The 14,669-nt window shown below is 45.9% G+C and overlaps 1 protein-coding gene across 1 annotated transcript; it reads left to right on the top strand.

The window, feature by feature from the left end:
• The first annotated feature begins 1,288 nt into the window (after positions 1-1,288).
• Positions 1,289-14,662, top strand: LOC114495584 (ubiquinol-cytochrome-c reductase complex assembly factor 2). The gene is made up of 4 exons (XM_028510897.2): positions 1,289-1,596; positions 10,624-10,698; positions 11,641-11,710; positions 14,340-14,662. The coding sequence occupies exons 1-4, from the start codon at positions 1,459-1,461 to the stop codon at positions 14,465-14,467; spliced, it is 411 nt and encodes a 136-aa protein (XP_028366698.1). The 5' UTR covers positions 1,289-1,458; the 3' UTR covers positions 14,468-14,662.
• Positions 14,663-14,669: the final 7 nt, after the last annotated feature.

Genomic DNA, 14,669 nt, shown 5'->3' with positions numbered 1-14,669 from the left:
CATAAAAAAGACCCAGTCAGAAATGAAGGATACACTAATTGAAATAAACAACAATTTACAGGGAAACAACAGTTGAGTGGATGAAAGCAAGAATCAAGTCAATGATTTGGAACATAAAGAAGGAAAAAACAACCAATAAGAACAAGAAGAAAAGAGAATTCAAAAAAAAAAAAAAAAACCGAGGATAGTGTAAGCAGCCCGTGGGACAACTTTAAGCATTCCAACATTTGCTCCATGGGGTGCCAGAGGGAGAAGAGAAAGAGCAAGAAATTGGAAATGTTTCAAAAAATAATGAAAGAAAATTTACCTAATTTGGTGAAAGACACTGACCCATGGACATGAGCAGTGGTGGGGAGATTATCTGAGGGAGTGGTGGGTACTGGGTGGAAAGGAACAAAAGGGGGGAAATGAAGACAACTGTAATAGCATAATTAATAAAATATAATTTAAAAGTTTATACAATAATTATAAATAAATAAATATACAAATTAAGCAAACAAGAACAGAGACAGAATCATGGATACAGAGTGTTTGATGGTTGCCGATGGGAGGGGAGTATGGGGGAATGGGTAAAGAGTTGAATGGGTAACCTTCCTAAGGTTACCTAAGAGGTAACTTCCCAATTAGGTAGTTACAGAATAGCAATGGGGATATAAAGTACAGCATACGAAACGAAACAGAATAGCCAAAGAACTTACAAGCATGGCCCATGGACATTAACAATGGTGAGGAGATTGCCTCACAGAGTGGGGGGTGCTGGGTGGAGGGGGACAAAGAGGGAAAAAATCAGGACAACTATAATAGCATAATCAATAAAAAATAATTAATAGAAATTAAAATTAAAAAATGTTTTTCCAAATATTTTTGCCCCAGTTAGGAAATCTGTGCCTCCCCAGGAAAAGTGGCTTGAGGAAGAGGCACTCAGAAAGGCTGGGGAGACCGTTGAAGAGCACTGAAGGAGGAACCGTAGCAGAGCACCCAGTGGTGGTGACAGGTGCCCGGCTGTGAAGAGAGAGAATGAAGCATGGGATAGGGTGCGAACCACGTGCGCGCGCTACGTGATTAAGTTCAAATACATTTTCACCAAATATCAACCAGTATTTACATGCCAATGTATTCATGTATACAAATTACCATACACAGTTCTCCGGGGAGGGTTTTCTAGTCCAGAGCTTGTACGGTCATTGAAAAAGATAAGTAAGTAAAGCTGCCCCTGGGGTTTCCACGTCGGACTAGCGCTGGTTGCTTAACGGGTTCCAGGACAACCGCGGCTAAATCTGCTTCCCTCAGAGACAGGGCAGCAGCGCCCCTATTCGGGGAGCGACGGGGGCGCCCGCAAAGTTGCGCATGCCCACTCCTCCCCCTCGCCCCTCCACAGGAAGCCTGGGAGCCTTACTGCGCAAGCGCCACAGGCCCAGCTGACTCCTCCCTCAAGGGCGGGCAGAAGCAGGGCTCAAAATGGCGGCCGGCCGCTACCGGCGTTTTCTTAAACTCTGTGAGGAATGGCCTGTGGACGACACCAAACGGGGCCGAGACTTGGGCGCTTACCTTCGGCAGCGGGTAGCACAGGCATTTCGGGAGGGAGAGAACACCCAGGTGACCGGGCTGTGGGGTCCGCCTTCGGCGGGGAGGCGGTTGGGAAAAGGGGGAAGGAAAAAAAAAAACGAGGCATGGGCGGAGTCAACTAGTGGGCTAGTGGCGACGCTGCGCATGCGTGCTCCTTCCCTTCCTGCACGTGTGGACCCTACTCTCCCCTGGGGAACCTCATGGAGCGATGACCCTACGTTATATTCGATGCTCTCATCTAGCTGCACGTTGGAGTTATTGGAGAAACCTTTTTAAAACATGGCTGTCTGGACCATTCCGCCTTATTAAATCAGAGTATCTGGAAGTGGTGCCTCGGCCCTAATTTTTTAAAAAGCTCTCATGATGATTCAAGGTCCCGCCAGGGTTGGTGATCTAACACCACACAGTCATAGATAGTGACATTTCTAAGCTTATTTCTTCCCTGACACGATCCCATTACCTCCCAGTGTTGGGCACTGACTAAGCTGATCCCTAAGAACCTCTGCAGGACTCCCGCTATGCTTTTACGTGCTCCCTAGGCCCCTGTGAGTCCATGTAGCAGATTTGGGTCCTCACCCATACCTCTGTGTGTGAGTCCTAGACTTAATGTTCTTTTCCTCCTCAGGGTGGTTCAGTGCTAGGATTCATTCATTTGTACATGATGTATTTTTTTTGGCACCCACCATGTTCCAGGAACTGGGCTAGGTGCTGGGGAGACAGCAATGAATTAGACAGTTGAGGTTTTACCACATGAAGATTAAGTTCACATTTTAGTTCAGGACACAATAAGCAAGTAGACATACATAAGACTGTACAGGTAAGTACATTTGGCCCTTGAACAATTTGGGGGTTAGGGACACAGAAACTACCCCCAGCAGTCAAAAATCCATATATAGCTTTTGACTCCTCCCCTCAAAAAAACTAGTAGCTTACTGTTGCCTAGAAGCCTTACTAATAACATAATCAACATACTTTGTCTACATGTAGCATGGACATATGTAACATAGTTTTGCCTATATGTCATGTATTATATACTGTGTTCTTGCAATAAAGTAAGCTAGATAAAAGAAAAAGTCATGAGGAAGAGAAAATACATTTACAGTACTGTACGTGTTTATTGAAACAAATCTGTGTATAAGTGGACCATGCAGTTCAGACTGTGGTGTTCAAGGGTCATCTGTACTATGATAGATGTAAAATAGAATAACATAATAAAGGGGTAATAGTAGTTACAATAGGTAAGTTACTGAGGAGGTGATACATAGATGAGACCTAAGGAAAGAATAGTCAACAGTGTACATTTGGTGGGAAAGGCATTCCAGGCCGTGCAAAGGTCCTGAGGCAGGAAGCCAATTAGCATGTTAGAGGACAAAAAGAAAGCGATAGTGACTGGAGAGTAGTGCATGAAATGGAGTTTGCTAAGAACTGAGGTCAGAAGAGGATAGAGGAGCCAGGCACAGGTGGGTCTTATAGGCACTGGTTGGGAGTTAGATTTTATTATAAGACCAGTGTAAAGCCATTGGGTGTTTTAGTCAGGATTGATGCAACCTGATTTAATTTTTAAAAACAATTACTCCAGTTGCATGTGGTGAATGGATTACAAGGGACAAGAATAAAATGATGAGAAAGGCCATCATGGTAGCTCAGGCAAGGAAAGGAGGTGGCTTGAATGGGGTTGGCAGCACAGATGGAGTGGGCTGCATTTGGGTTGTGATGGAGAGGGTGCATCACAGAACTTGCTGGTATGTTGGATGTGGATAAAGAGAGAAGAACCAAGTCTAACACCTAGGGTTTTTTTGGCCTGAGCAACTAGTTGGAAGGTGGTACCACCTACTGAGGTGGGAAACACTAGGTGAGGAATAGGTGGGGTATGGAACAAACATCTTGAGTTTAGTGTTAGACATATTAAACTGGAGATGTTGATTGCACTTCCAAGGGGAAATGTCAAGTAGACAATGTGATACTTGAGCTTGGGGTGCAGGCAAGAGGTCAGAGATATGAAATGTAATACACACACACACAGCCTGAAGAAATGACTTTTGCTCGATTTAGCCATAACCTGTCAAAGCAGGAACTTGGTTTTTTGCAACTTAATACAGATACAGATCCCAATACAGAACCAAGCCAGCCCATCTGCTGGAGCAAGAACATGCCCAGTGGCATCACTGAATCTGATCACTGAGTGGGTGGTGGGCATGGATGGAGTGTCTGGCTTAGAGCTTTGAGGGGCGGGGGTTACACTACACTGAGGGCCCTCTCACCTCTTGGTCTTCACTGGCCCAAAGCATAAAGATCTTTAAGGCAAGAATCATATCCCAACTCTGCAAACCTCTAAGGCTCTGCTTCCTACATAGTTTTGGTGAGAGCTTCCTGAGAATAGAGATGTTGCCATTTTACCCACCCCACATAAAAGACATTGGGTAAATGTCTGAATGAATAGACAAAAGAAATGGTTGGTTGTGGTTCATGAGACACATTGGAGTCTAGTTGCATGTGTAGGGGAACTAGATGGAGGGAGTGAGAAGGGAATATTTGTGTGTTCTGTGAAGTAGAATGGTGAGAAATGATATGACAGCTCACTGTGTAGGGAGTTGCAGGAACCACAGATGAGGGTCAGAACCTGGCCCTTAACCACCAAGAAGCGGACAGTTGAGCAAACACATGACTTACTCTAATGAAATTCAAATGGTGAATCCAGCCAGCAGAGAGGCCAACATAGGCTAGTTCCTTGGGGAGTAAGAGAGTATGACATTCACCTACTTAACTGTAAGTGTAAGACAAGCCAGAAAAGGAGGGTAGAGCTTTCTCTTTTGGAGTTGTCATCCTTAGTCATCACCTAGGGAGACAGTTCTGATCGGTAGAAGGCCACACAGGTTTGAGTCATGACCGCAGATGCAAGTCCTGACTCAGTCGATGGCTTAGTGGCCGGCTGCAGAGCAGCCAATACATGCATCCCTGGTAGGGTGAACCAGGGCATCATGGTCGCAGCAGGCACATTACTCAGGACCACTGTCACAGTACATCATCCTGATATCCTTGAAAGGACCTTGAAAGGTGGTCTGGTAGACTCTATTAAGCCAGCAGCAGGCATTAGACCCGGCTGGCTGATTAGTGTAGAGCTCCCCCTTGGTTATGCCAGTTGCCAGAAAGAAAGGACTGGAGGGGAGGCAGCTCTGCTCCACAGCCTTTTTGTTCCTCTAGAGGAGAGGGGCAAGCAGCCGCATGGCCTCCTACACATTGACAGTAACACTGAACACATGCTCGCACACTTTTGGTCGCATGATCTCATTTAATCCTTCATGCAGCTGAGTGAAGTAGCCATCACTGTTCCATTTTATAGGTGAGGAAACTAACACAACTTACTTAGGTTCCTCTGGGTGTTAAGATAAGTAGAGACAAGCCCCACTCTGTCCTGCCCCATCTGGTGTGGCCTCCTTGGTACCTGACCTTTCCTTAGCTGCTAGTCCACCCGAGTTATTTCTTCTTGTTAGAAGGGCCTCATGTTCCATGAACTTGAAGCCACTCTTTTCTTGAAGCCACTCTTCCCCTCATTCCATGTCCAACCCTTTTTGACCATAGACAGTCTGGGCAAAGTATTAAACATCTCCTGTGTTTACCCACCTACCTTTTTTGGGCCCAGCTACTGTCTTCCCTGGGGAGGATGGGAAGAAAGATGGTCCTCAGGTGGGACACAGGGCAAAAAGCCAGACTCACCAGGAACCAAGTTCATCATTCAGATGCAAAACCAGAGTCCAAACACCACTGCCTCCATTTATTCCACCTCAAGTTGCACTTTGGAGAGTCACAGTCCCCGCCAAACCCAACAAGAGGGAGGGTGTGGTGGGAAGCAGGAACGCCCCTGACACCTCTTACACCTGCTGTCCTGTTGTGCAGTGGTGTTTATGGGGTTTGCCCCGTTTGCATACAGCTTCCTTAAGAGAACCTGTGTTCCCTGCAGTACCAAGAACTTAATACGAGAATCAAGACACAGGGAACTCAAGACCTTTCCCGCTGCACCTGTCCTGCTAGCCAGGCCTGGTGACCAGGTCCCCCCTGTGATGTCTTGTAACTGGCACTCAATTGCATGCTGCGCTGGGCCATGTCTGATTTTATTTCGATCCTGTCTTGTCTCAGCAATTGCCAGCTTCTCCAGGGCTGAGGCTGGGTCTTTATATCCTCCCACAGCCTCCTAGCAGAGCACTGTACATAGTAGCTGCTCAAGAATACATTTTCTTTTGAATTAAGGGAATTGATTTCCCTAACAGAATGAATTCATTTCAGAAGTTCATTACCAAGTCATGAAAGCCTTTTTTCAGAGATCCTCCTGGACTGAATCCAGCTCTACCTTAATTAGCAAAGCAATTTGCAACACCCTTTCCCAAAAGTGCTATGGGTCCCTTTGTGTGACTAAAATAGGGGCCACTGTACCAATTGCTGTCACCACCCAAAATTCAATTTTGAAAATCGGAGTCAGTGCCTGCGGCACCAACATAGATGTATATGTATAAAAGTTTAATAAGGAAAAGAAATTTACTGATGGCTGAGCAGGCGAAATGCAAAGGAGCAAAAGTAGGGCCATAAAGGACACTTTGTCAGTTGAACATCTATTTTATTCATATTTAGAGAGCAGAGCTGAATTTTTCATAACGTCCCACTGCTGCATTTTTCAGATCCAGCATCACGGTTAGTCCTCAAACGTCTGTAATCTCATTAGGTGTGAATGCAAAATCAGGTAATTTAAAGCTTGTATATAAGAACATTTCTTTTTTTTAAAAAAAGAACATTTCTTTAAGTGCATGGTACATTTCATCAGGAAAACTGTAAATATTTCAAAATTCAGGAATGCTCATGCCAGTGTCTGAATAAAGTGCAGTAAACGACTGTTTTTTAATTGTGGGGCTCTGGGTGTTAACCGTGAGCGGCTGGGGCTTGGTCTCCTTAGGCAGCAGTGACTTTCTAGATGTCGGCGTGCGCAGCTCTCATCACCTCCACAGAACCGTTTCCACAGCCCCATAGAGGTGCCTTCTGACCTCAAATGGGAAGTTGGGTGACAAGTTCATTTTTTGGTGATTGGTTATTTATGGATGTTTAGGTGTTCAGTTCCTTCGTTCCTTCTGGGATTGTTAATTGAGCTCTAGGCATTATGTGAATATGTAGCACTGTCTCTGTCACTGAAGGTATTTTAAAAGGTTGAGGAAACCCAGAGGGTTACTGTTTGTTTGTTTTGTTTTGTTTTGTTTTGTTTTTTGTTTTTCACTCAAGACCTCTGCTCTTTGCCCTTCTGGGAGAAATGCTCTGTAAGGGTGACCCGCCCTCTCTGCCCCTCCTTGCTCCCTTCTCACTGTCCTGCTCACACGCTGAGGGTACTGTAGGAGGGGGCTGAGCAGCCCTCTGAGAAACTAATTCTCACCGTTAGAGAAATTAAGAGAAGAAGCAGGAGGGGAAGTTGCATTGGCAAGATTTCTGAGGGTAAAGATCTGGTGGGAATGTGGGGTTGATGAGGAAGTGCTGTCTCAGTGATCCAGCAGCAGGACCCCTGGAGAGAGATGCTGGGAGGAAGGCAGGTCAGCCTTGTGATGCCTTTCCTAAGAGCATGGTCGGATGGGGTAGGAGGGGGTGGTCCAGAAGAGCAGTGAGCAGGTGAAAACAGGTGCCGCTGACAGCTGCTCGCTTGGCAGAGATCAGAGGTCAGTGTGTGAGCCCCGCTGCACCGGCCCTGGAATACTTGCTGACCACTGAGAGCTCTCACGGTGTGGGCTGCAGGTGTGGGCAGGTACAGAGCAAGCATCAGTGACTTTCCATCCCTTCCTCACTTTCATTTCCAGCCACACCCCAGCAGTCACAGAGGCAGCATTGATCCCCCAATCACGTCCTAACTGCTGTTCCCTGGGCATGTGCTTGCACTGGTTCTGTGCCTGGAGAGCCCTGCTTTGTCCTAGTAACCCCCACTCATTCTCCGTTGGGACCCTATGACACATCCTCCCGGCCCCTGGGCAGCGTCGGCACCTCCGTGCGCCCGCAGCACCCTTCATTCCACCATCACCCCGATCATCCTGAACTGCTCTCTTTCCCCTTGCAGTTTGTGAGGTAGAGGCCTGTGCTTATACAACCATTTCCTACTAATAATAGTAACAAAACTGGTTCCTCACACTCATCATTGTTCCTGGTCCCAAGTTCAGAGCAGCCCAGGCATTACCTCAGTTACCCTCACACTGCTCTCAGAAATAGGGGCTATTATTAACTTTTGTGTTAAAAGAAAGGTTAAGTTGGCCAGTAGCTTCAAAAATGTCAGTACTTGAAAGACAAAGAAAGGCCCCAGAATTGTTTGTACGTGACAGATAAATGCAACAGGGGACCCTGGGCCAAGAGGGATTTTTTTGTCCTGTAAAGATTCTTACTGAGACAGAATTGGAGAATAGATGATGGACTAGATGAAAGTGTATCAATGTGAAATTTCCTGAAGTTGATCATTGAACTGTGCTTATATAAGAGAATGTCCTTGTTCTTAGGAAACATGCTGAAATCTTATTGGAGCAAAGGGGCCTTGTGTTTTACCTTATTATCAAATGCATCAGGAGAAAAATATGTATATGCACATATACCGAATGATAAAGCAAATGTGGCAAATTTTTTTGAGAGTTGGGGGCAGGAGGAAATTGAGGGATTTGCCCAACATTCCAGAGCTGGTTGGTGGTGATGCCAAGATTCAGACCCGGGTGGTCTGACACCACTGCTCTCCACAGCCATGGAGACCGCTAACTCTGGGGACCAGCATACTGTAGGTCCTCAGGGCATGTCTCTGAAATTTATAAGCAAACACATTTCTACAGGTATGTAGAGAGCAAGCAACAGATGAAATGCACAATTATCTTTTGATAATCTCACATAATAGTCTTTAAAACTTTGTGCTGGTGTTCTCTTTTTCCATTTTGTCTTGTACCTTCTGTTCCTCTATCTTCCACGGAAGCTCCTGGTTACACATGCCCTGCTGAAGACATAATGTTCACTCTGCTCTTCCCGAGTGGGCACTGCAGAATTCTGTCCCAGCTGGGCTTTCCCTGGAAATGCATCCTGCCTGGCAGGGACTCTGAACTCAGTCACAGTCTCACAGTTTTCCATCAGTTCTTTGTTTCCATCCCTTATCCCCAGTCTGCTCAGATAATGCCTTTGATTATTATTCAGCAAACCCTGGCTACCTCCTCAGCCCATAATCCCTTCTCTTCTGATGTGCTCCCAGGCTATTCTGATGAGTGGCCCGAACCCAGGGATGGATCAAGTAGAACTAAATGAACTAAATGATCTTTTTGTTTGCTGTGAAGTGGGACCCTCATTTGACACATACAGAGAGGCAGAAGCAGAGCTGCCTTGGTAAAATGCTTAACTGATTTATTTGTGCTCTGCCTTCTTCAAGAAAGGATTTACTGGGTTGGCCAAAAAGTCTGTTTAGTTTTGTCTATAAAAGACACATTTTTCATTTTTACCAATAACTTTATTGATTTGGATATTTTGAGTATGGCTGTCTCCCATGTGGTATAACGTTGATTGTTCTCAGTTAATGTCTTAATTTAATTGCTGTCAACTTCAACTGGTCTACCTGACCATCCAGCAAGAAGTATCCAGCACGAAATTTCACAAACCACTTTTGACACATTCGATCGGTCACAGCACCTTCTCCATACAGTGCACAAATATTTTTTTTCACATTTCAGTTTTTTTAACACTTCTTGAAATAATAAAGCATAATATGCTGAAAATGTATATTTTCTTCCATCTTCAGTATTAAAATGGCTACACAAAAATTCACCAGTTTGAGTAAGTTTTTTTAAATACATGCTGATATGACAGCTGTCACAATCTAACAAAATTGTTTCAAATGAAATTAAAGACAACTAAGTGCTACTAGAGCCATCTTACAAAAAAAAACAAAAAAACAAAATGAACTTTTTAGCCAACCCAAATAAGTTGGAAAAATGCATCATTCAAATTCTGGGGAAAAAAACATAAAAGAAAGTTTTGTTCTGGGGAGCGTTCAGAATCTTGGCTGAATAATGTGAGGGACTACAGATAAATTATAACAAGGGCAGAGGGAAGGGTTAGAGTTGAAACTAAAAGAGGTATGAAAGGTAAATAACCTCCTCTCATCTGTGTCTTCCCTGGAATTTCCAGCAGAGACACCTGTGTCTTGGGCGCCCAGAATATTTCTCTACTTCCCCGTTTCTCTTCGCACAGCCTCAGTGTTTGGGACCTTGTCCTTTTTAGCAGGACCTAACTGAACTCTTGGTTCTCCTCGACTCGTCTCATCCTAACATACGTACTTCTTCATGTTCTTTCCTTGCAAGTTACAAGAGCTCTCCACTTACACAGTTGAAGGCTCGGATGATTTTTTGACTTTCATAAAAGAATATTTAATACATTTCATAATACATTTCATATTATTTGAAAACTTAGCTCAAAAGCTCTTTTCTTTTGCTCCAGCTCAGGTTCTTGCCCTTGGCCACATGCGCTGGTCTGAATCATAGATAATATCCCTGCTTCCTCTGCCTTGTTCACGCCAGCCCCTCCGCCAGGAAGGCTGACTCCCATGTGTCCTTCCTAACCCAGCTTAGTCTCACTTCGGCCATACGCTGACCATGAGCACATGGGGACACCTCCTCCTTGGAGCCCATACCTCCCCTAGCATTCTTTATGTGAGGTGTGCCCTTCCGGGATTGCATTTTCACTGTGGCATCTCCCACTGCCGCCAATGTGGTGCTTCACAAGTAACAGACGTGCTCAACAAATGTTTCTTTGCCAGTTGATTGATAAGACTTTTTCTGCAGGTCAGAGACTTGAGGTGGAGCCATTATTCCAAAAAGGTGATTTCTGTTTAATAATAGTGGGGAGTTAGGGGGCTTAGGCCAAGTTTGCTTCCTGTGGAGCAGAGAGGCGGGTGCTGAGCACTCGCCCTGCTTCAGGTGAACGCCTTGCTTTGTTGTAGGAGGGTGCTTCCCGGGGGTGTGGTCTGGTGTGGGAGGCAGGGCTTGTTTGCTCACTGCCTGGGGGTTCTCTGTTTTTCAGATTGCAGAGCCTGAGGCCTGCGAGCAGATGTACCAGAGTTTAGCACGAATCCATTCAAACTATTACAAACACAAGGTGAGTGGGACACAGTCTTTTATATCCCCAGCCTTCTGACCGGAGAGGACCTATAAGAACAAGTGAAAATCTGATTATACAGTGTTTTGTAAAGACTTGTGGTTTTGCTCCTTTCAAATGTAACCAGTAATTTCAACCAAGCCAACAAAGGGACCTGGTGGAGGCATTTAGGTCATTTAAATAAAAGCTATTTATAATCTTGAACAAAAGCCATGCATTATATGTGCCAAATGTGTGCTTCTGGGTGTATCTGACAACAACTGCTGGATCCTAGATTTTCCCATCTACTCTGGTGGAAGTGGCATATCCCCACACGCTGGTGACAAAGAAGGGGTGACTGGGGAAGACAGAACAAATTCCATGAAATGTAGTTTATCCTAGACTTAAAAAGTGTGTTCAATAATTACCCAAGCACACAGGGTGGGGCCAAAGTGGGTTCACAGTTGTGAGTACGCAAAAGAGTTTATTCTTGCATGATTATTGATTAATTATCGTATTATTTTCTATACAAACAACTGGAAACCTACTTTGGCCCCACCCTGTACATGGCCAAATGCCTATCCTACATGGAAAAGGATTTCTTCTGAATCCACACAACTCAAATGTGGTTCAACAGCAGTGGTGGGGCATTGCCTAGGAGCTGGCTAGAAATGAGAGTCATGGACCCACCCGTCCTTCTGAGTCATAGCCTACCATTTCCCCAGAGGGATTCCTGTGCATGTTTAAGTTGGGGCTACTTGCCACATGTGATACTGGTTCTTGCGAGTCCACGTCTTTGACCTCCAGGTGGCGCTGCTCTTCTCCTTACCGGGCCTCTTGTCTCTGGACACTGGAGGCCCTGGCAATGCTGTTAGAGAGCCAGGCTTGTCCTGGTTGCAGGCTGTGCTGCAGAACTAACCCTCTCTCTCCTCCCTTCTCTTCCTGTCTGCCCCATGTGACCAGTACCCTCGCCCCAGAGACACCAGCTTCAGTGGCCTGTCACTGGAAGAGTACAAACTGATCCTCTCCACAGGTATTGAAAGCACAGCTCTCCTTTCTGGTTGGTTTGCAAATGATTCTTTGAGAGGCCATAGGGAATTGTGTAATAAGACAGATATGCCTGATGGAAAGACTTGTGGAATAGCCCAGAGGAAATTCTGAAGCTACAGGGCCTATACTGCCATAGAATATGGAGGTGGTCAAAGGCATTATTTGAAAAAAGAAAACCCATTTTTAGAGCTTTTAAATTCAAGGCTGGGCAGCAGGAAACAGGGGAATATGTATTTGCCAAATGGAAGTAGTTGAAATCAGACTGCAAGGAAAATAATTTTATTTTTATGACCCTAAGGGGGCTTTATAAATAGTGAGGGTTTTAATCAAAACAAAAAGCCATTCCATAAACATGTATGAGGATATCCACTGAGTTATCTGACCCAGGGGACGTGGTCTGTGGGTTAGAAGTGGGTTTAACTAGGTATGTTTGGGAGTCATTGATAAACTATGATTAAACCAGAAAGGAAATACCCTGCCTAGCCCATCCCCTCTTTACTTCCCATCTCCATTGTCACTGACGAAGGGAGCCTGGGTTGAAGTAGGCAGGTTCTGGAAAATTGCTATTTTTATTGCCAAGGATATGATATACAAAAATAGGCTAACCTTTTCTGAGAGGGCATGGCCCTGAAACTTCCGCCTTCTGGTGGTACTCTAGAAATTTCTCTTTCTTATTCCTCTGGCAGCCTTCAACAACCACATATTAGGGTTTTGGCCTTCCAGAAAACTCTTACCTGCTGAGCAGATGCAAACCTGGTGGTGTCACCTGCTGTCGTGTCACCTCTGGTCCTGTTCTCATTACAGTACCTGGAAAACTGGATGAAGATATTTTTGCCCAGCAGGATCACTTTATTGTCAATTTTTCAAAAATATATACACATATATAAATTTATTCCTATGTCCCTGGGCCCATGAAATTACCAGCATTGATGCAGTGTCATTGTGAGGACTCAAGAGTTTGAGCAAAGTTTAAACTTGAAATTAGAATGGAAATAAGTTCTGGAGGGACGTCTCTGAGTAGGGAGAGGCCGGGCCGCAGTGCAGGAGACGAGCTGTAGACCCCAACCCCCGGCCTGTGCCACCACTTGTTCTGGCCTGGAGATTGGCTTCAGGAAACTTGCTGATGATTCGTCTTCACAGCAGGCCTCATGTTTCTGTTGTGACTGTGCGGAATAAGCTTACCAAATGTTTCCTCTGACAAGCCAGGACAACACCTGGCAGTGTGTGTAGTGAGAGGATGAGGCCCGGGGAGTAGCCTTGGTCTGGGTTCCAGGTGTGACCGTCCTGGGCTTGGGGTCACGGGAGGCTAAAAAGGCCTCGTGGCTTGTTAAGTGGTCAGGGGTCCGTCCCTCAGCATCCCACTTTGTTCCCACAGTGGCATCTGGACTTGTGGGAAGTCCCAGGGTGGGACATTGGGCTCGTGGCTGAGGGAGAGAGTGTGCCTTAATTTAGTCAGGAGACCACTAACAGTCAAGTTAATAAATGGCAAGTCACCTTTTTGTTCAGAAAAGCTATTCCTTTTCTCTAGAAGTTCTATTAACATAAAAATCTAGGCTATGAAATTTAGACATTATGGGAAAATCTAAGTTTAACATACAGGTAAAATTAGGTATAGAATTTTAGCCCTCAAGAGACTTTAGACAGGTGGTTCTTAACTGGGGGCATGTCCCAAGGGACACGTGGCAATGTCTGGACATGTTTTCAGCTGGGAGTGGGGTCGGGGTTCTGCTACTGGCATTAGTGAGTAGAGGCCAAGATGTTGCCAAACATCCCACAGCCCTGCAACAAAGAATTACCTGGTCCACGTCAGTAGCACCACGATGGAGGAACCCAGCTTTGGGTCGTTCGGGGCTGTGTGCGCACACGTGCTTAGACAAGGGCCCCGTCGCCTTTACCAGCCCCTGCTGCCTTCATAGCTATGAAGATGGCCACCTTTTCTTGGGTGCAGGCCAGGTGCCAGGCAAGCTACCTCCATGATTTCCTTTACTCCTTACAACTTTTGAGGCAGGTATTTTTATCTCTACCTTGCCAATGAGGAACCTGAGGCTCAGTGGGTAATTTGTTCCAGAGGACCCAGTCAGGGAATGATGGGTGGGGATAATGGCTCAGGTCCGTCCCCTTCCCTGGTGTGGGCTCAACTCCACAGCATGTGGTGGACCCACACCACCCAGGTTCAAGTCCCAGCTCTGCCACTTCCTAGCTGTGTGACCTGAGCAACTTACTTAACTGTCCTTCTGCCTCAGTCTCTATGTCTGAAAAATGGAGACAATAAAGCGTGTGTGGCATAGGCCATGTCTTGAGACAGAGCTCCTGGACCGGTGAGTTGCATAGCTGACAGCAGTGTGTTTCTTTGCCCACATGTGTGGGGCCTGGACATAGAGGGTGCAGTGTGCTGGGTGCAGTCCTGGTGTGCAAGTGCTCAGTCCACACTGCCAGTTACATTTCCCTGTGGCCTATCTGATTTGCTTTTCGGAAGCTGGGTCCGCACTTCCCTTTTTCAGGGGTACACTGTGTAAAAGACAAAGCATGCTCATGTGAAGGCCTGTGGGGCCAACGTATGTAATCAGATTTTAAATTCAGTCACTTTTCTGTTTGGGCTTGCCCTTTTGCAGACACCCTGGGAGAATTCAAGGAAATGAATAAAGGCATATGGAAGAAACTACAGGAGAAGTTCACCTCCAGGAGTCCTGAGGAGAAGCATAAGGCCTGGGCACAGGCTTTATCTCGCCCTCGAACCTAAGCATGGAGTCTTGTATGTTGCCATCATAAATAAAACTGCCCTGGTTCCCCTCACTTCTTGGGGGTCTCATCTAGCCTCCACAGAGAGGATACCCTATGGTTCCGGAGAAACTTTCAGCCTAAGGGGGATGCCCTTGAGCATCTGCCCCGCCCATGGTCAGGGTCAGGGTAGGGAGGTGTCTGGGAAAGAGGAAACGAGGGAC

The sequence above is a fragment of the Phyllostomus discolor genome, chromosome 4 (assembly GCF_004126475.2).
Source record: "Phyllostomus discolor isolate MPI-MPIP mPhyDis1 chromosome 4, mPhyDis1.pri.v3, whole genome shotgun sequence".
Classification (NCBI taxonomy): domain Eukaryota; kingdom Metazoa; phylum Chordata; class Mammalia; order Chiroptera; family Phyllostomidae; genus Phyllostomus; species Phyllostomus discolor.
Note: the sequence above shows the minus strand (reverse complement) of the source record. Positions and strands in the feature narration are given on the sequence as shown.